Here is a 19,057-nt window from a genome sequence, read left to right as displayed (position 1 = left end):
GGGCTCGTCTAGCTCTGCCTGCCCCGAAGGCCCTCCAAGCCTGCTTCCACATCCCTTTTACAGGACCCTGCAGGCCCAGGGCCGTGACCTCAGACAACTACCTCTACATGAAATACTTACCATCATCTTATGTCTTCCATCCAGCCATGAGCTGTAAGGTTCAAATCACTAGTCTGCTTGTTCCTACAGCAAGGACACCCCAATTCAGCCAGGGCAGAATCTCCCTTTTGAGGCAGGAATGTGGTCCATGGCATAAGAAGCGACGGCAATTGTGGGCTCCAAACAGCCTGGCAGGCAGGGGGCTGGGGCTGAGTGCGAAACTCCTCACTGCACCACCCACCCCCTGCAGCAGGTGACACTAGTGACCGAGTACATGGATGGACTCAACTCTGACCAGGCAGTATGTTTTATTGAAATATTTACACAGCTATATCCCAGTTCTCTCTCTGTAAAAAAGTTGATGCATTACCATTAAGCACCGCTTCCCCAGACTTACTCACATCCTTCCCTTTGTCAAGGCTCAAAAAAGCATGTCTGTGGTCTGTGCGGGCACACCATGTGTGGTGGAGTCCAGAGGTACTGAGCAAGAAGAGCTGAGCCAGCAAGCTCCCCGAGTCCAGCATCGCTTTCCCACATGCTGAAGCTACAGGGTTTCAGAGCAGTGCCCTGCATGCCCACTGCCTCTCCAAACACAGCACCCAGGAATCCTCCAGGCAGCACAAGAGCCCCTTAGGTTTTTATAGCTGTGTCTCGGGACTTGTAAGCCACGCCACGGCTCTTCAGCTCTCGGACGATCCCTGCAGCAAGGAGACAAACACATTTCAGTATTCTCTAGGGATGAGGACCCATGAAAAAATCTGGCTGCTCTGTCATGTAGCCTTCATTGCAAAGAGCAAGATCTGGCCAATCACCTTCTTCATTTCTCATAGAACTGTCAAGAGTGTTCCCTCTTCTAGTTTAAATGCCTAGATAGAGCTCCCAAACATCAACTCTTGTTTTGCCTTGGGAAGGAACCAGGCAGAGATTTTATGTACATTATTTTCTACCTGAAAATGTTTGAATTTTCTTCCAGAAACTAGCGATTTCTCCCAGATAACTAGCGACAGGACAAGAGGAAACAGCCTCAAATTGTTCCAGGGGAGGTTTAGATCAGGTATTAGGAAAAATTTCTTCACTGTTTCAGTGAAGGGTGGTCAAGCATTGGAACAGGCTTCCCAGGGAGGTGGTGGAATCACCATCCCTGGAGGCATTTAAAAAACATGTAGATGAGTTACTTAGGGACATGGTTTAGTGGTGGGCTTGGCAGTGCTGGGTTAATGTTTGGAGTCGATGATCTAGATCTAAAAGGTCTTTTCCAACCTATATGATTCTAGGAATCTTATGACTGAAGAGATCAAGCTCTTAATGATACTTCTTAAATCTTTCAGTCACTTCTGTGACCTGCCTGCATGTCCCACCTTCTCAGTAACCCCTTAAGAACAGGGCTAGTAGAAGAGCACCATGGGGTTCAGCATCGCTCTCACCAGCACCACGCACCAAGGGACAGCCAAGCGACAGCTTACAAGACCCAGGAGTGCAGCCTGCTGGTTACCACACTCCCCAGTCCTCTTGCTCCTCCCTGCGACACGGGGATGGGCTGAGCAAGGCCAAATACAGTACATCCCACCTGCACTCCCTTCACCTGCTGCCCTGTGCTCCCTGCCTGCAGCTGCATCAAGCTCAGGCCATCATCTGCTGCACTCCAGTTATTTCAGATGTGCACAAAGCTAGGCCAGCAGGCCTTGGCTTCAAGCCTCGTGATGTTCCAGCTCCTTCCCAAGGCAGATGGCAGAGCTCAGGTCAGAAATAAGAAGCCTGGGATTCCAGACACAAGCACAGCTTTCACCCTGGGGATACATGACTGCAGCACTCCCGGGAAGGTGCACAGGTCAGGAGTCTGCTCTGGGGCAACATACAAGGCAGGGGCTCTCAGCTAGATGGATGATGCAGTTTTGGCATGACAGAGATAAGACCAAGCCTCTACACTCTCCGCTCCATCTATAAACACACAAAATGCACCTTAACCTAAGCTTTCAGTGCAGTATGATGATGGAAAGCAGTACCTGCTCACTGAGATTGCCATAACAGCACCCCATCCTGCAGAACTCCTTTCTGTGGACAAACCTTCATGCTTCCCTGTAGCTGAACAGTTTGAAATGCACTCACTTTCCGGAGTCACCCTTTAATCACAGTTTATCCCTCTGCTATCACAGGTTTTAGCCAGTAGCATCTTTAGTATCAACTTCTGGCAGGCATAGTGATGAATGACTGCAGGTAGAACACCTGTCTGCAGCACCCTGAAACCACCCTCCCACTCAGCATCTCCTTCTTGCAGTCACCTTGCTAATCCCCTCACCCACACGGCATATGCTCCCTTCACAACACACAGAGTTCACGGAACCCCCAAATACTGATTTCATCACACAGATCCAGCACAACGCCCTGCCCAGTTTGTCACCGCGGAGATGACTACAGCCCCAACACCTCACGTGCAGAGTAACCCCTCAGCTGCCATCTGCGCAGGAGCCTCCCCTGAACACAAGCCAGCAGCGTTACCTTGGGGCAGGCGGCCGGTCACAGACACTGCGTAGACACCTGGCTTGAAGTTACCTGGGGGAAAGAAAACTCCAAGTTACCCCGCACAACAGCAGCTGGGTGGGCAAGCATCCCTGCCAGCTTCTGCCTGCACAGGTGCCCCCTCACTGGGAGCAGAATCCCCCTCTGCAGCCCCCACAGAAACTCCCGCTGCCCCCCCGAAGGGTTTGCTACAGAAAACGGACCTCCAGCTCCCAAACCAGCTGGGAAAAAACACTTACTGATTCGCTGCCACTTGGAGACCCAGCTGTCCTCAGGGCTCATCATAGCAATGATCCTGTGGGCGGGATGGAAGTGAGGGGATGCTTCCCAGCCAGGTGACATCGCAGTGCCACCACGGCGACACCAGCACCCCAGGGAACGCGGCCTGCCCGCGCCTGGGCCGCACTCACCCATCGAAGGAGGAGCTGGTGCAGTCGTAGACCATCTCCCGGTTGCCCTTCATCTGCAGGTAGGCATCGCAGTTGTCGCAGCCATCGTACTCGAACTGGTCGATGGTCTGAGGGGGACAGAGGTGTCAGCGCAGGAGGGACGGGGCCCGGCCGGGCCCGGGGCTGGGGGGGCAGAGGGGAGGGCCGGGCCGCGGGCAGCCAGGGAGGCCTACGCCGGGGGATGGGAGTCCCGGGGCGGAGGGGAAAGGCCCGTCCGGGCGGGGAGGCGTTCAGAGGCCGAGGGAGGCCCGAGCCGTGCGGCAGGAGGAGAGGGCCGGGCCGGTCGAAGGGCCCGGGCCGGGGCCCGAGCGGCCGGGCCGAGTGCGGGAGAAGGGCCTGGCCAGGGAGGCCCGGGCCGGGCGGGGGAGGTGGGCCGGGCGGGAGCGAAGGGCCCAGGCCGCGGCCGGGAGAAGGGCCGGGGCCGGGCGGGGAGCAGCCCTGTGCCCGGGGCGGGCCGCACCTTGACGAGGGAGCAGAGCAGGCAAGCGCGGAGGTGCCGCAGGTCCTTGGGGACGGTCTCCAGCGCCATCCCGCCGCCGCCGACCGCGCCACCGCCGCGCAGGCGCAGAGCGGGGCCGGGCCGGGCCGAGGGAGGGCAGTGCGGGCCGGGCCGTGGGCGCGGAGCGGGGCCGGGCGCGCCGGGCCGTGGGCGCGGAGCGGGGCCGGGCCGGGGCCGCCGCCCGTGCGATTCGTGTCCGTGGCGGCGCCGGGGCCGCGCTGGCGGCCTGGCCGCGGCGTCGGTACAAAGAACAAAACCAGGCAGGCAGACCAGGTACATGGATAAATATATTAGTAAATAAATATATTTCTGAGCACATCGGCATATTCACACATCTCTTGTTTCTATCGGACATAAATACCGTTTTGCATATATATAAAACGTATTATTCCTTTTTTTTTTTTTTTTTTGGTGTGTGTGTGTCATAATTTATTCCCAAGCCCCAAGAACCAGGACAGACTCGGAAAAAAACCAAACAACAATAAAAACCAACAATAACAAACAAACCTATATTCACATTTCAAAAGGATCTGAACATTACAAACGGGCGAGCAGAGGCTCCGTGTGAGAAGGGCGCCGGTCACGGGGGGGAGGGCTGGGGCTTTGGTTTCGGCCAGAGGGACTTTGGGGTGCTCTGGCTTCCATCAGTTTTCAGCTGGGATTTTGGATGCAACAAAGGAAAATTTGCTCCCCCTCATTGCAGTGACGCTGAAGACATTTGGTGACGGAGCCCAAGGGTGCTGAGCACCCCAAAGCGAGAGGTGCAGGAATGGAGAGGCACTGTTCCCCGTTTTCTCAGGTATTGCTTCTTCCCTTCCAGGCAGCCAAGGATGGTAGTCCATCTACTGAAGAGGCTCTTAAAAACCACCTTCCCGGAGAGTTCCTCCCTCTCCTCCCGCCCGGGACCCCACTGAGGCAGACCTGCACGCTCGCATCCAGCTCAGCAAACCCTGTGGAGGGGGCCCGGCGTCCAGGGTGGCCGTTTTCCAGGTGACAAGGAGCAGCAGCATAACATGAGGAAAGGAAAACACTTTCAAGCAGGCGGTGCCCTGCATAGCCTGGTAATACTGCAGTGGGAAGTGGAAAGGGTGCGTTAGTGCTGACCACTTTCTCCAAGAAGCTTGGGGCTTGCCACAGCTTCAGAGACCTCTTTTTTTTTTTTTTCTTCCTTTTTTTTTTTTTTTAAGGATAAGGAGGGAAAGAGGGGAGAACTTTCAGACTGCAAACTAGATGCTCATTCCTTTGGGGCAGTGAAATGCATCCCTGAAGGCTCTCGGCCTTCTTGACTCCTAAAGAAACAGTGGGAGCCCCCAGACTTCATCACCCTCCCCTCTGTAAAGTAACCTGAGGCCTCCGGGATGGTCAGACATTTGGAGCTGGTTGAGACAAGCCATGCACCATGTGCACAAGAAGCTGAACAAGAGGAATCTAGATGCGCTCCTGGGGTTTTTCCCTCTAGTTTAAGATTGACTTCCCTGCAAGGGAAAAAAACATCTGAGCTTGTGTCTTCTGCTTGTTCTGCAGGGCAAGCAAGAGGCTGGAAAGGTTAAAATATAATTCTGCTGGGTTCTTTGATGAAAGACGTTCAGCTCTTCTGTAGCCTGAAAGGTCCTGCAGTGGCTTGGTCACAGGAGACAAGAAACGAACACCAGCAAGGGAATAATGTTCTGTTAGACACAGTGCTATCGGCTGACTTTTAGTACCATCACCTGAACATCACCTGAATCAGTGACTGATTAGCAGCTGGGACAATGATGCCTTTTTCAAAGACTAAGGGCCACAAACCCTGCAAAAAGCTTTCCTCACCAACAAAGGAAGGCAAAGGCAGGATTATCCTGAACTGGGACTACATAACCAGTGCGCTCTCTTGAACTGGAAAGGAAGCTGCTGCTTCAAAGGAAGACACAGAAAGCTTACTGAGCAACTGAGCAGATGGGGGAAGTCTGTCCTACACCAGGTTTCAAATTGTCAGGAGTTACCTTCAGCTCCAGTATTGTATCCTCACCAATGCTTCATTAGCATGAACTCTGGAAACACTTGGTGCCATATAAACATGCACTTCATGTGGGAATCTAGCTAATTCCTTAGCCTGAATGATCATTTAGGGGAATAAACTCAACAGTCTTAATTCCCTGCTGTATGGAAGCTGTTTGGGTTCTATATGTTTTGAATTTGGCAGGTTTTATTTTACTTGAATGTTCCCAAATTATAAGCTATAGGAATTAATAACTAGTGACATTCCAAAAAAAAAAAAAACAACCCCAACCACAAAAAAACCCACAAATGGGAGGAGGGGAAAAAGTAATAAACTGAGAGCCTAGCAATTTTTCAAGTTTTCTCTCTCCATCATCAAAATGTTAGAAAAGGCAGAAGGGTATTTTGAAAACTTCCCTTGCAGGATCATTTCAGGTGTCTCAGAAATGTGGAGATAAGGCTGGGTGATGGATGGGGCTCTGCTCTGCATTTATTATGGGTGCTTTTGCTGAGAATTTTTGCTGTGTCTTGGGGCAATGATGGAGGAAAGAGAGAAGCAGGAGCCACGTGAACTCAAGGACTTTCCATGACTCCTGTGACAGGGGCATCTCAGGTTTGAAATATGCTCAAAAAATGGGTTGCTCTTAACAGGGCTGGCTATCACACCTATTTTGAGGGTAGGTGGAAGAGCTAGAGGATGAGTGAGAGATTTGTTCACATTGCCAAATGAGAGGGTGGATTCTTTGCAATGGAAAGAGTCTGACACAGCTCCTTCCCAGAAATGCTGACGTTGTCCCTGTGTCTTTGCTTCTCCTGCTGCCGGCAAAACGCAGCAAATGGCCAAGCTGGCATCAGCTGAGGGACAATGAAGTGGTCAAAAGCGGTGAGAGCTGTTGGTTTCCCATAAAGTCAGAGGAAGTACCTGGCAGGGCAAACCTGTGAGTGGTGAGATGAAGAAAAGCTTGTTCCTGTGTCTGAAATAAGAGTGGAAAAGTTAATTGAAGAAGTCTGGCTTTTGACCTAAGTGAGGAAATGAAGTCAGGAGCTACCAGGCCACAGAAAGTAATTTCTGCAGCTTTTGGTCTCGAAGGCTTGTTTATTTTTGAAGTGTTTAGCAAAACCTTCTGTGGCATGAACATGCCAAAATAGCAGCTTGCACTCACTCCTGAGCCCTCCAGCTGGTGACTCCCAGGGCCGGCCTCTGAGCGAGCCAGCCCACGCAGGTAGATGCCACAGGATGAAGATGGGCTGCCTGTGCCTTCAAAGGAGAAGGGGACCTGGAGAACATGGCTCAGTGTTTGCGTGACCAGTGCAACCTGGGGACACGTGAGGAGACCACAAGTGCCACATTGCTTATTTGCAGTCTGCACCTTGGTGTAGGCCATGCAGGCCAGGGCTGGTAATTATACGTTGCCTGTGCAGAGAGCACGATGTGAGCTCCTCTACGGCTGGTACGCTGAACATCTTTGTCCACTCCAGCTCTCCAGTAAGCAAACAGGCCAGTGTTTTAATTAAACTGAGTGTTCGTGGGCATCCTGGACCTCCTCTTCAGATCCTGCATTCAGAGAAAAGGAAAAAGAAAAATGTCAGCTCCAAGCAGCTGAACATTCCCAGATTGCAGCTGCTGGAACCTTCACCCTGCAATACAAAGAACAGATGCTGCAGTGAAAGCCACGAAGTTTCTCCCAGTATTTTTGATGGACTTTTCTGGCCACCTCCCCAAAAAGTTTATTCCTCCAAGTTAAAGCACAATAAAACATAAAGATAAGATGTCAAGCTACTCTTTAAATATTTCAGAAGATACAGGCTAAGGGCATGGTGCACCCCAGGATTCACATTGCTACTAGATGTTTGCTGCTTTTGAGGCCTGTTGTTTGAGGAAAATCTGTACAGCCGTTTTAAAAATCATTAGCAACAGAAAATAACACCGGTTTATATTTACACAGCACCGCTGCAGGACCTTCCAGGGACAGGGGACAACAACAACATAAACTCCAAACAACAAAAGCAGACTGGCAGTGATGTGTGTGTGCAAGAAAGGAATGGCAGATATGTTTCACAGTGTTCAGGAGGTTGCACAAATTGCTTCTGAGCCCCAAACAGGCCAAATCCAACAAGTGGGTCCCAGTGAGTGCCAGTCCCTCGAGCCCAGCCAGTGAGGACTGCAGCTCATGCTCTTCACCAGCCCTTTCTGCCTGGTGAATTGACAGGCAAGTGCCAAGTAGTTTACTTTGAAACATTCAGGGTAAGGGCTGCCTAGAAATGGTTTGCCCCGAGTTACTGCTTCAGATAGTGCCTTTCTCCCTAAGCAACCGAGCGTTGATGCACACACCATGGTGCCTTTCCCAGGGGTTTTTCAAGCCTGCTCAGAGCTCTCACGCAGTCAGCATAGCCCAGTAAAGGCATACATACATTATTTTTCACATTTCCCTTTTCCTGAATGTTCCTGAGATCAAAAGGAATCAAATGTCCATATAAGTATTCACAGAGAGCAATTCAAAACAACTTTTCAAAACAGTCACAGCAAATTCTTGTTTGTTATAAATCACCAGCTGTAGGAACAGGACCTCTGTAAATTAAATATATGTGAAGAAAACAAACAAATGAGATTCTGCTTTGCAAATGTAGCTAATCGACATGGGAACGTTAATTCACAGGCACAGTGTTATACATGTATATATGTGTGCAGGCATGGCCAAAGTACCAGAAGACGGAGTTTGAGCCTATCTGGCATTTGTCGTTTGTGTCACCAGTACACTGAAGAAGCCATTGCCAACTGCTTCTCATGTACACCAGCTTATGCACAACGCAGAAGAGACGCTACAGCTTCAATCATGCTGTGGTCAGTCAGATGCCCTGAGTGTCAAATAGCATTATTAAAATATTTTCTGAAAACCATGCCTGTGTGAGTGTCCCCTGTTACACAAACAGAAGGAAAAGTTAAAAAAAAGGTCTTGAATTGGGAGAGGTGGTAGAGCCTCAGCTGCTGAACTGGCCATCGAGACCTACACAGAGCAATGACCTAAAGGAGCACACCTTGGTGATACAACAGAAATCTTGTTCTCTGGGTATTAGGTTTTAACAGTGGTCTTTTTCTGCCCTCTAATCCCTTTCCCCTTCTCTAGTAAAGATCAAAGACATGACATGAAAGGGAATGGCTAAGAGGGTGAGCAGGAGATGGAGGAGAGGGGGAGGATGCTGACAGCATGCTGAAGGAGGTGAGATTTCCCAGGGAGAGAAATCAAGAGATTTCATCAGCCTGTGCTGGGAGTAATCTGGCTGTTCTGGGACGAGACCCATGGATGCTGGGGTGGTTTAGGAAGCCATCTAGCTGTAATTCACTGCTGGTTGTATGACTTCTCTTGAAAGGACCCATTCAGCATTGCTCAAGGATTGATTCTTCAGTGAAGTAACTCCCAGGAATAGTCACACAGGCAGGGATGTATCTTTAGTCAAACCCCACCAAGAAAAGCTGGTGGAGGTGCTCAAGGAAGCAGCATAAACTCCAAGCTCATGCAGGCATCTTTGGGATCACCTGCAGTGCACTGGTGATGGCTGTGGGCTGCGTTATTCCCAGTGCATGGCAATGCCTGCACAAGTGGCGTTTCTCCAGGGGCTGTGGACCAGGATTCAGCCTCACCTTGCAGCTGGGCGAGGTAACCACACACCTGGAGGGTGCTGCATCCCACAGGAGCACCGTCAGCTTCTGGAAACCCTGGTTTAGGGACTTCCCAAGCCAGAGAGTGTATTTGCATCTCTGCATCATCTCTTGATCTAAGCTCTTGAACCCATTTCACTTCTGGCACCTACCTCCTCTGGGCAGTGAGCACCAGTTTCACTACACGGCGTATGTTACCTTATCGGGTGTTTTAAAGCTTCTGGTTCCCATTTGATGCCACCACTTACTTGGTTATAAGCACCAGTGACTCCCTCTTACCCGCCTTCTCCCGGCTCTCCGCATTTCATATCCTCTCTTTCATGTCCTCTGCTAATCATCTTTTTCCCACATGAAAGTGTCTATACTCTGTTTTCTCAGAAAAACCTCTTCTTTATGTACCTTTCCGCACTTCTCCCAAGTCTGCTATATCCTTTTTTGAGCAGCAGTGCTCAGTGGTAGATGATAGCTGTGAAAGCACCATGAACTTACACAGCTGCACAATGGCACTTTCTGCTTGTCCCATATTTGTCCTAATGGTTCCATTAGGAGCTAGCTCCTAATAATAATTTTATTTTTACTCAGAAGCAGTTGTGTTCGTGTGTGGCATTTTGTACTACTTAAATGGGATTTTGCCGCTACTGTTGCCTGATAACTCAGCTCAGCGATGTGAGATCCTTCTGTAATGCCTTCTAACCAGTTCTAAAGCTGACAGTCCTGAAGGAGTTTGTCTTTTATAAACCTTGCTGTCTCCTCTCCTTGTCCAGGATATTTATGAGCTTGCTGAAAGGTGTAGACAGTTGGAGAACTCCACTTTCCTCCTTCTCTGAGTAACTTTCCTCCATTAAGACTCATCTGCACTTTGTCTTCTATTTTTCAGCAAGTTATTTACCTACGAGAGCACCTTCCCTTTTATCCTTTGAGAGCTTCATTCCCCTAAAAGATCTGTGAGGCGTTATCTCTCTCTACAAAAGTTGTGTTGCCTCCTCCCCTGGTTTTCACATTTAGCCATGTGCCTACAAGTCAGACCCTGTATTTGAATTTTTAACAATTTGCTTGGCAGGAAAGTCAGGCTCATCATTCTGTGGCTTCAGCTATTTCAAGCTGAAATTGCCCTCAGCTTTTCTTTCTGGCCCTGGGCATGGGTAACAATTGCAGTCCACATTTGTCATTTAGCAGTTTTGTGCTTGAGCCCTTGCACGATGCCCAGGTGAATGATCTCTAGCCCTGGGGATTTGTTACTACCCACCTTACTGATGTGTTTCAGAAATGCTCAATCTGATGATTTGATTTATGAGGGACCCTCTACCCCATGCCCTGAACGGAAATGTGCCAGGGTGAGAACCTCCTCAAGCACTTCCACACTGATCACTAATGCCATAAATTCAGTTTGCTCTTCTGCCATGCAGTTACAGCCCTTGAACATCCCTCTTAGACCTGTGTTACTCCCTGGATCTGCAGAGCCTCTGGCAGCCGCCTTCTGATGGAGTTGAAAACGTTTGCATTAAAAGCCTCTATCTTCTTCACAAGTTGTTCATAGAAATCTTTCCTGGCCTGCCTCACCATGGCTCTGCACTTAGCTTTGCATTCAACTCTTTGCTGATTTCTTTGTCTAGCCACACCTTTGCTTTGGAAGAATGGCTTCTTGCTTCTAATTGCCCTCTCTGCTTTGCTGCTAGGCCAGCCCTTTTCTGGGGCACTAAATGATCCCTGTGCCCAAAAGCATCTTATTCTTTTGACTGCTTCTTTTAGTACTATTTGGAGAAGATTCTCCTGTGTATGTAGGCTCCTCTTTCGCAGCCTGTGCTAACACAGTGTAGGACAGCCCTAATACCATACTCCTACTTAGGCGCAATTGGAGATTTTTGTGTTACTTGTCATTGGACTTCACGCTCTCCTTAATGCATAGTGTCCCTCCCATGCCACCAGAAGAGACACACTCTTCTCCTCTCTATAATTTCACCTGAGAATTACAGGGTCCCACTATTTGTTTTGTTGTTTTTTTTTTTTTTAAACTGGGTTTCTGAAAAGTTTATGTCAAAACCTTAATTTAAAGCTTTAATTTAAAGCTGGGCTTTCTAATTCATCTACTTACATTTTTAGCCTTACAACATTTATCTGGAGGCATATATGCATTTCTCCTTGACCTCCTTGTCTATTTTTTGTGTCCTGCTTATAGGGGACTGTCTATTGAGATTGTTCTTTGCTCTTTTTACTTGTTTCCTATTGACTTACGTCCAGTCCCTTTCTAAGATAAAGAATCAATGTGATTATAACTCAAAAGGTTGTGTTATGTCAGCCAATGTGTTTTCAGCTTGACGGCTATTCTGCATAAGCCCTGCATGAGTTCACACTCTTTAACTGTCCTCAGTTCCTAATAAAGTTAAATCCTTCCTTTCTATGTATTTTCTCAATCTTACAAGGCAATTCTGACTCTCTGGCTGATGCTGAAAGCATCCACAGAAGCTACTGCAGTCAAATAAAATCAGACTGCTTTTGAACACATCGATCCTTCTAGCTCCTGCTAAAGGGAGGTAAGAGGGAATGAAGGCTGTGTGTGCTTGGCTGGCACTGGCTTGGGCAGGGGGGCAGAAAGCCTTCCCCCATCATGCCATCAGGAGGTGGGCACAGATCTGGGCCACTGAGGCCATCTACAAAAGGGACAGAGGCATCACAGCACAGAGCCTTGCAATGCCCTGGGCACTGCAGCCCCCCGTGCTGCACAGACTCCTGCTCTGGCGGCTCTGGGAGTTGAGCTCAATGCAACTCCTGAGCAGCCTGCCCTCTCACCAGCAGGGCTCTCTCCGTGTGGAGGTCCCCTGCTGTGGTCCTGGGAGGGCTGTGTCCCAGGATACCATGCCCGCTGCCTCCAGCCCAGGGGACATCAGTACTTGGAGCTACCTGTGAACCAGAGAGACATCTCTGCACTGCTGCCTCCTTGTCTCCCGAAACGGCAGCATCCCTCAGGGCCCTCTGAAGAACTTCCCGTGTCACCTATCTGCAGTGTCAGGTACTTCTGCACCTGAGAAAAAAAAAAAAATCTGTTCCTGGGAGTCTGGGAGCCTGGAGCACCACAGGCCGCCAGCACCATGCTCCATCCAGCCTCTCCCTGTTCCCTGCTGCCTCCTCGGCGGGCGCTCTGCCACCAGCAGCCTGGGTGCGGTGCTGGGCTGGATAGACGGGAATGGGGAGGAAGTTATTATCTCCACGGCGCAATGGGCACGGTGAGTCACAAGTTTAAGGCCAGCATTGTAACAGAAATTAGGCAGCTAGATCTGTATTTGGTACCAAAATCAAAACAATTTGCCTGAGGAGCTGCAATGAGTCAGCGGCACGGCGAGGAGGGGAGCCAGGCTCTGCCTGGAGCCAGCACCTGCCCAGGCTGACTCCGGGTTGCTGCTTTAAGGAGCCTGAGAGAGCAAGGCCTGGAAGCTAAACTCAGTCAGGTTCGTTCAAACAGCCTCGTCTCCAATGCATTTTCCTTCTCTCAGCAGAAGGTGTACAGCAGTTAGGCAAAGGGCCAAATTTTAATTACGTCTGATTTCCAAAAGACACCAAAAAGCAACTCCCACACAACAAAGGCAGGTGAGAAACGAGGGATGTGCAAATCCATAAACTCACTCAGTCTGTTCCCCTACTCCCACTGGCCTCGCACACTTCCTTCCTTTTTGATTCCAGTTAGCTGGGGTTGGCTGAAACAACTAGAGCCCAATAAGCCTCAAGGATAATGACTGTGACAGTAAGACATCCAGACTGGTGTAAGGACACTGGGAAATGTGGTCTCATGCCTTCCTTTGGGAGACACTCCAGCTGGTAGAGATGTTTAGTTAAAAACAGCCACCTTATTTCTCATTTGTATTATTTTAGGATGAGACTGCAGGGTTTCGTGCGCTCATTAACAGACTTGCGAGTCATTCAGGCCATCACCTCGACAGGTGAGCTCTGAAACCCTTCTGTTGTCAGTGGTCCAGGTCTCCCAGCAGCCCAAGTACTCCCATAACCCACCTCCATGACCCGCTTGCTGCAAGAAGAGGCAAACACCAGACTTACCCTGACTGCCCCGCTGAGACGGGCAGCGAAGGTGAAGACTCAGACTGTGTCTGGGGGTGCCTGTCCCTGAGAAATCAGCAGGAGCCGTGCAGTTTCCCTCCCGTCCTGACAACCCCTCCTCCTGCTTTTTCAGCTCTGAGCCGGACTGTGACACTAAACACTTCCAGAGTGTCCGAGAGCCCGAGCCGCAGGGCAGGCGAGCGCTGGGGATCAGGGGCTGGACTTCGGGTGAGCAGCGGTAGCCAGCGGGATGGCCGTGAGGCACGTGGGCATCGCAGTCTTTGGCGAAGGCTGAGTCCTCGGGCAGGAGAGCGGGGTCGGGCTCCAGGGGACACTTTCTTTTCCTTCGGTGATGACGGCTCTGTAAGCTGTGTCTTGCGGGCAGCGGGACAGGGGATGTGTCAGCTGCTCCTGATTGTCTGTTGGCATCTACACTGAAGTCCAACCTGTTTGGAGAAGCGGAGGGGGCATGAGGGGGCTCCCAGCTTTGCTGAGGACAGGCTGGCTGTCCTGCCGGAGCTGTCTCCTGTAGCACGGCACTGCTTTCCAGAGGCTGCTGGCAGTTATGGCTTTTCTCAGTCCTCTTTTGTGTCCGAGCACTGTGGAAGCCAACCTTGGCCCCAGAGTACCGGGATTTGCGCTGCCCAGCCCGTCCAGGTGGACACTCCGTGTCTCTTCTGTAGTGATGGTGCTGGTGGTGGTGGTAGTGGACGTGGCTGAGCACCTGGGCCTTGGCTGGAGCAGCACCCCCAGGCACCATCAGGTCCAAGGACCTGGGTCGCGTCTCCCTCGGTGGCCGCGGCTGCTCCTGGCCATTGTCGGTGGTGGGTCCCTCCGAGCTGCAGTACACGAAGGGGTCGTAGTCGCTGCTGAGGGAGCTGCGGAAAGTGGAGCAGCTGCCATGGATGCCCTGCAGACTGACGTCCGTGCAGTTCAACATGGAGTCACTGGAGGAACCATGGCAGGGCCCCGAGCTGGAGTCGCTGCCTGGCCCGTCTGCCAGGTACCCGCTGTGCTCCGTGAGATAGCTCTCCCCGGAGCCGCTGCTGTTGTGCTGGTGCCCGTGGCCACCCCCCCGGCGCAGGGCAGGTGCACGGTGCTGCTTCTGCACCAGGGCTGCCTTCAGCCCCGGGCAGGGGGGCTGGGGCTGCAGAGAACAAGTCCTGTGGGGCGGCTGTGGCTGCCCGCACGCCGAGGGGTTGGGATGCTGCTGACCCAGCAAGCCCGGGGCCAGGGGGGACGAGTGGCCACAGGCGAGCAGGGAGGTGGCTTGCCTGTAGGGCATGTAGTGGATGGTGTCAAAATCCACCTGGGAGAGCTCGTGAGAGTGGAAGAAGGGGTTGCCATGGGCTGGCTCCGGGGGAAAGCTCCTGAGGTTCCTCTGAGGATACGCGTGTGGGAGGTGGTAAAGGGCATGTCCTGGGTGCTGGCGGAAAAGGTGGAGTCGCCGTCCAGGCTCCATGTCCCGTGGGGCCAGCCTGGAGCCAGCAGCTGTGGCCTGGTCCACCGACTCTCTGGCTGTGGAGAGAGAAGGGAGTGTCCAGCGTACATCCCACAGCCCAGCCCAGTAGCCCCAGCACTGGTGAGCCTCCACTGCACTCCCACTACAGTCCAACATCCCACTCGTAGCCTGCAGCTCCTCACTGCCACCACCAAACCATCTTGGTGGTCCTGCACACTCAGCACCCTTCATGCTGCCCCGACCTTCAGTTCACACCTCCCTTCCCCACAGGTCTCAGGACTGGAAACCTCTCCTCCTGCTGCAACCCCAGCCCAAGCCCTGCACCTCGCTGTGCACTGCCAGCACACCAGCCGTAAGCATTGCCCAAGGGTACACGGGCACAACCCCTGTACACCACCCCGTCCCTGGCCAGAAGATGCTGTGTCTGAGCCCTACCAAGAATATTGAACATGCAAAGTGGACATGTGTGGTGTTGCTGCAGCCAGGGGTCAACACATTCCCGGTGAAACTCATGGGAGCATGAGATGATCCGCAGTTCCTAGAGAGAGGTGGAGAGAAAAGGAGAAATGTGAGCAAGGAGAATCATGTCCCAAGACCTGGATGGGTCCTTCCTGATGGAAGCAAGCCTTGCAGGATGGAAAGATGTCTCATGGCAAGCGGTCTGCAGCCCAGCTTTGCATGGAGGAGGCTGTGCAGCAGCCTGGCAAATCTGGTTCTGCTCACTGTGCGCAGCTCTGGGGTGTCCAGAGAGGTGCCAGGCCTCGGGAATAGGGGGGTTTCAGTGCTCTGGAGAAGCAAACCCCAATTTTTGCCCCGTTGTTTCAACACGGATGTATTATGGATGTTTTACCCTACAGCAACAGCTGGAGACCCATCTCCAGGGAATCTGAACCTGTAGGCAAGTGACTTCAGCAGGGGCAGGGCTTTTTTGGCCAAGGGGCAGGCAGACCTCCATCAATGCCGGTCCTTTCACAGCCCTCAGGATTTGCTGAAGGAAACATCTCAAGGGCCTCCCACCCCTGCCAGATTGCTCAGCTCCCACCACAGCTTCCATCTGACCGCAGCCGGGAAGCTCAGGGCCGTGGCTGACCAGCAGCCATGCCCGCAGCCTACCTGGCCCTCGCTGAACTCCTCCAGGCAAATCGCGCAGACCGGGGCTGAGCTGCAGCTGCTGGCCGAGTCCCACCGCGACGCCTGTCGGCACCTTGCCTGGTACCTGCGTGTGGCCAGCTGCCTGATGGCCTGCATGGTCTGCTGCTGCAGGGAGTCCTGCCCCGGAGAAAGGAGGCTTTCAGGAGAGGCTCAGCCTTATGCCGCCACACTTCTCACTACCCTTCCATTCTCAACATGGGAGATCATCAGGAATTTGGGGGTGATACTCATTCCCAGAGGTGACTTTTTGTCTAACCTGACTCAGCCAGAGTAGGCTTTGTCACCAGCAGGAGACATCTGGCACTGGACATTCAAAATCACTCAGAATTTTTGAGCTCCAAAGGCTTGTCTTTCTATAGGACAAATGGGGTATTCTCAAATCTGGAAATTGATTTGACTCTGGAAAGATGATTATTTAATTCATTAGTTTCTATTCAAAATACTAAAACTTCTACTCTCTACCAATACAGACAATACTGTTGAAATCCAGAGTGTGAGGGTCCGCCCTGCAGCTCTGGGTGCTGGGACAACTCTGAAAGGTGCTGGGACTGCAGGCGGCCGTGCTGGTGGGGGGATAGGAGAAGAGCAAGGCTACCGCAGGAGGGGTGCTGCCAGCCCCCCTGAGGACCACTCCACCCAAACCCAAGCCACTCCTGCCTCATGTGGCCACATCTTCAGCTCACACAGGGGCACCTTAACCCTCCCAGACTGTGTCCATCCCTGCCTTTCCTGCATTCCTGTTTGCTCAGACATGTCTGCTCCATGAGATTCCTACCTGAGTCCTGTTCAGTTGGCACTTTGTGCGGACGACAAAAATCAAAATGATGACAACCACAGTGCTGACCACCGTGAGAAGAATCCACACGTCGTAGTCTGGCTGTTGGATAAAGCAGGAAAGAAATTACTCTTGTGTAGCAGGGGTGGGAATTTGAGGCTAGGCAGAGGAACCGATTTCTTCCTGACGACCAGCCTTTGAATAAACGATCCTTGGCCAAGCCCTACCTCCTTGCTCTGTACAGGTAGAAGAAAAAGAGTTCAGTCTTTTCTGCACATTCCAGTAGGAATGGAATTTCTCTGAACTTGCAGCATCTCTGCTCCCTAGAGGCCATGGCCTAAGGTAGCACAAGATGAGAAAATGAAGGTTTGGTTTCACCTGGAGACAGAGAATCCCCTCGTCTCACTTGCGACATTTAAGAAAAAAAAAACAAAACTGAAAGTGCTTTTGAGCCTTTATTTGCAGCACATCATCTGAATGCTGCAGACAGGCAGCTCCTGCAAAGGGCTGTGATCTCTGTCCCTGGGGAGGAAGGCTCAGCATCTTTGGGAAAGTCCTATTCCATGGCACAGCAGCTTGGGAGGGAGAATACAGAAGGCAGTGGGATTGGTGTGTCTCACCCAAGCTGGTGGCTCCTTGACCTCTATCTTCACATGGGCCTCTCTGTTCTTGTTCACGACACCCATGAGGAGCTCAGCATCGTGGCCCCTGATCAGAACAACAGGCTGACTCAGACCTCTGGGCTTTCTCAGCTGTAAAGAAACAAACACAGTGAGAGATGTTCCAGAACAGCCTGAATCAGGGACTACCCTGGTCCCCCAGGCATGTCTCGTTTCTCCCGATGCTTCTTGCACACACTTTAGAGACTGACTGCTCCCCCAAACTTGCACTACCCCTGTACGACGAAATCAGATGGAAGCTCCTCCTCTTTTACCAACTCTTCAGCATGGCTTTCTTCATTTCCTGTGATGGTGCCTCCTCATGCACAACTGGAGACTGTTCAGTGTCTCTTGTGCTCCTCCTTCAACCCCCTGTGCAAAAGTTCTTGGTCTCTCCCCTTCCGTGTGGTAACTGCCAGCAGTGCTGAGTGCTGCCTTCACTACAGAAATGCTTCCCTCCTCTTCCTCTGAGACCCATCAGTGTTCCCTCTCCACCCCTGTGATCTGCAGGACATGGCAGGGGGGATGGAACCAGCTGATCTTTAAGGTCCCTTCCAACCCAAACTGTTCTATGATTGTATCACACCGGCCGTTTTCCACCACAGTCCAGGCAAGCCTGGCAGGGGCTGGTTCAGCAAGTGTCCAAGTCTGCCCTCTCCTCCAGACTGACCCGAGCCTGGGTGGCCATCTGACCTACTAACCACCTCCCAGACCCTTCCTGAGCAACCCCAGCATCACCTCATGGGCCTGCACTGGCTGCTGCATCCCAATGGCACCAGAAATTAAGTTGCAAGTGCCTGAAAGAACCATGAGGGATGGATCCAGCCAGCAGGAGTCAGCCCAGAGTTTTGATAAGCTCAGGCACCAGCTCCCGTATCTGTCCTCTTACTTAACGCTGGATGCTTTTCATTGTCCCTTGATTATTTTGAGACTACAGCAGTGTTGGTGGAAGGCACTACTGGAGGTCTCTAAACCAACATTAAACTTGCAGCAGGAGTATCACCAACAGCATAGCAGGGTGGCCGTGACTTTGGCTTGAAAACTCAAGATCATCTTTCCCCCAAGAGGTACCTCAGGGCTGTCTGCCCAGACCGGGTCAGGTAGCCTGTGGCTTGCCAAGAGGAAGAATCCAGCTCCTGGCAGAAAAGCTCAACTGACCAGAGAACGCCCTGTAGGAGCAGCAAGGTGCTGTTGGCACGCCGCTGGCCTGCTCGTGCTGTGTGGAGACCTGGACGTGCCACAGAGTGAGCAAAAGAGAAAAGCACTGTCTGTGTGCGGGGGCGAGCTGGGTCAGAGTCCACGTTCCAAGCCAGCCTGCAGTATCCTCCTGGGACCTGCCACTGCCTCTTGGTGGCTGGTGGGTCCTGACCTGGGCACATTTTGGGATGGGACAGGGGCACTGTGTTTGGCTGATAGTATCAATGGGGTTTGTACCTGATCAGCAGCGCTTTCATCATCAGTAATGTCAAAAAGGATTGCACGGGCTCCACGCTCCCCTGCCAGCTTTGCCTGTCCAAAAGAAAAGAAGCTTCAGTGGACATTTTGTATTGTACATCTGTAATAACTTCTACCGTTTGGATATGTATCTGTCTCCCTGGCTCTTCACAGGAGAAAAGAGACACCTGCTGCTTGAGAAAATAGTTTACACCTTGGTTTCTGTACAGCTGCGTTGAGCTGCAGTGCCTGCTCTTGCTAGAGCTCTGCAGTTTGTGGATGGTTTCTCCCTGTGGCTGTGGAGGCAAATCAGCTGGTGGGCTTGCAGTCAC

The 19,057-nt window shown here is 51.9% G+C and overlaps 2 protein-coding genes and 1 long non-coding RNA gene across 5 annotated transcripts in view; 1 reads left to right on the top strand and 2 right to left on the bottom strand.

The window, feature by feature from the left end:
* Window positions 1-390: 390 nt before the first annotated feature.
* On the bottom strand, window positions 391-3,688 carry SUPT4H1 (SPT4 homolog, DSIF elongation factor subunit). Its single transcript, XM_055712932.1, has 5 exons — window positions 3,526-3,688; window positions 3,027-3,133; window positions 2,856-2,911; window positions 2,596-2,649; window positions 391-797 (listed from the first exon to the last, which is right to left on the bottom strand). Exons 1-5 carry the CDS (start codon window positions 3,592-3,594, stop codon window positions 730-732), a joined length of 354 nt encoding a protein of 117 aa, XP_055568907.1. The 5' UTR covers window positions 3,595-3,688; the 3' UTR covers window positions 391-729.
* Window positions 3,684-8,436, top strand: LOC129736292 (uncharacterized). Its single transcript, XR_008732664.1, has 2 exons — window positions 3,684-3,837; window positions 4,385-8,436. It is a non-coding gene; the product is annotated as an uncharacterized LOC129736292 (long non-coding RNA).
* RNF43 (ring finger protein 43) overlaps window positions 7,021-19,057 on the bottom strand; it is a 59,858-nt gene continuing 47,821 nt past the window's right edge. For 2 of the 3 annotated variants that reach the window (XM_055712921.1, XM_055712911.1), the window contains 7 exons: window positions 18,726-18,800; window positions 17,253-17,384; window positions 16,633-16,734; window positions 15,819-15,974; window positions 15,141-15,243; window positions 13,244-14,761; window positions 7,021-7,093 (listed from right to left, as the gene is read on the bottom strand). In XM_055712921.1, the coding sequence (XP_055568896.1) occupies window positions 7,050-7,093; window positions 13,244-14,761; window positions 15,141-15,243; window positions 15,819-15,974; window positions 16,633-16,734; window positions 17,253-17,384; window positions 18,726-18,800 (2,130 nt within the window). In that variant the 3' untranslated portion in view covers window positions 7,021-7,049. Of the gene's footprint in view, window positions 7,094-12,094; window positions 12,216-13,243; window positions 14,762-15,140; window positions 15,244-15,818; window positions 15,975-16,632; window positions 16,735-17,252; window positions 17,385-18,725; window positions 18,801-19,057 lie in introns of all 3 variants that reach the window. The other variant, XR_008732661.1, reaches the window with a different exon arrangement.

This window comes from Falco cherrug, chromosome 1, assembly GCF_023634085.1.
Source record: "Falco cherrug isolate bFalChe1 chromosome 1, bFalChe1.pri, whole genome shotgun sequence".
NCBI lineage: Eukaryota > Metazoa > Chordata > Aves > Falconiformes > Falconidae > Falco > Falco cherrug.
The sequence above is the reverse complement of the archived record's forward strand: the minus strand, read 5'-3'. Positions and strand labels throughout refer to the sequence as shown.

Bases quoted from the DNA above. Each gene is read 5' to 3' on its own strand.
- SUPT4H1 (XM_055712932.1), bottom strand. From the start codon at position 3,594: ATGGCGCTGGAGACCGTCCCCAAGGACCTGCGGCACCTCCGCGCTTGC. The intron at 2,912-3,026 runs GTGAGTGCGGCC...TCCCGCCCACAG, and splicing joins ACCAGCTCCTCCTTCGATGG to GATCATTGCTATGATGAGCC. The intron at 798-2,595 runs GTAACGCTGCTG...TCCTTGCTGCAG, and splicing joins GACCGGCCGCCTGCCCCAAG to GGATCGTCCGAGAGCTGAAG.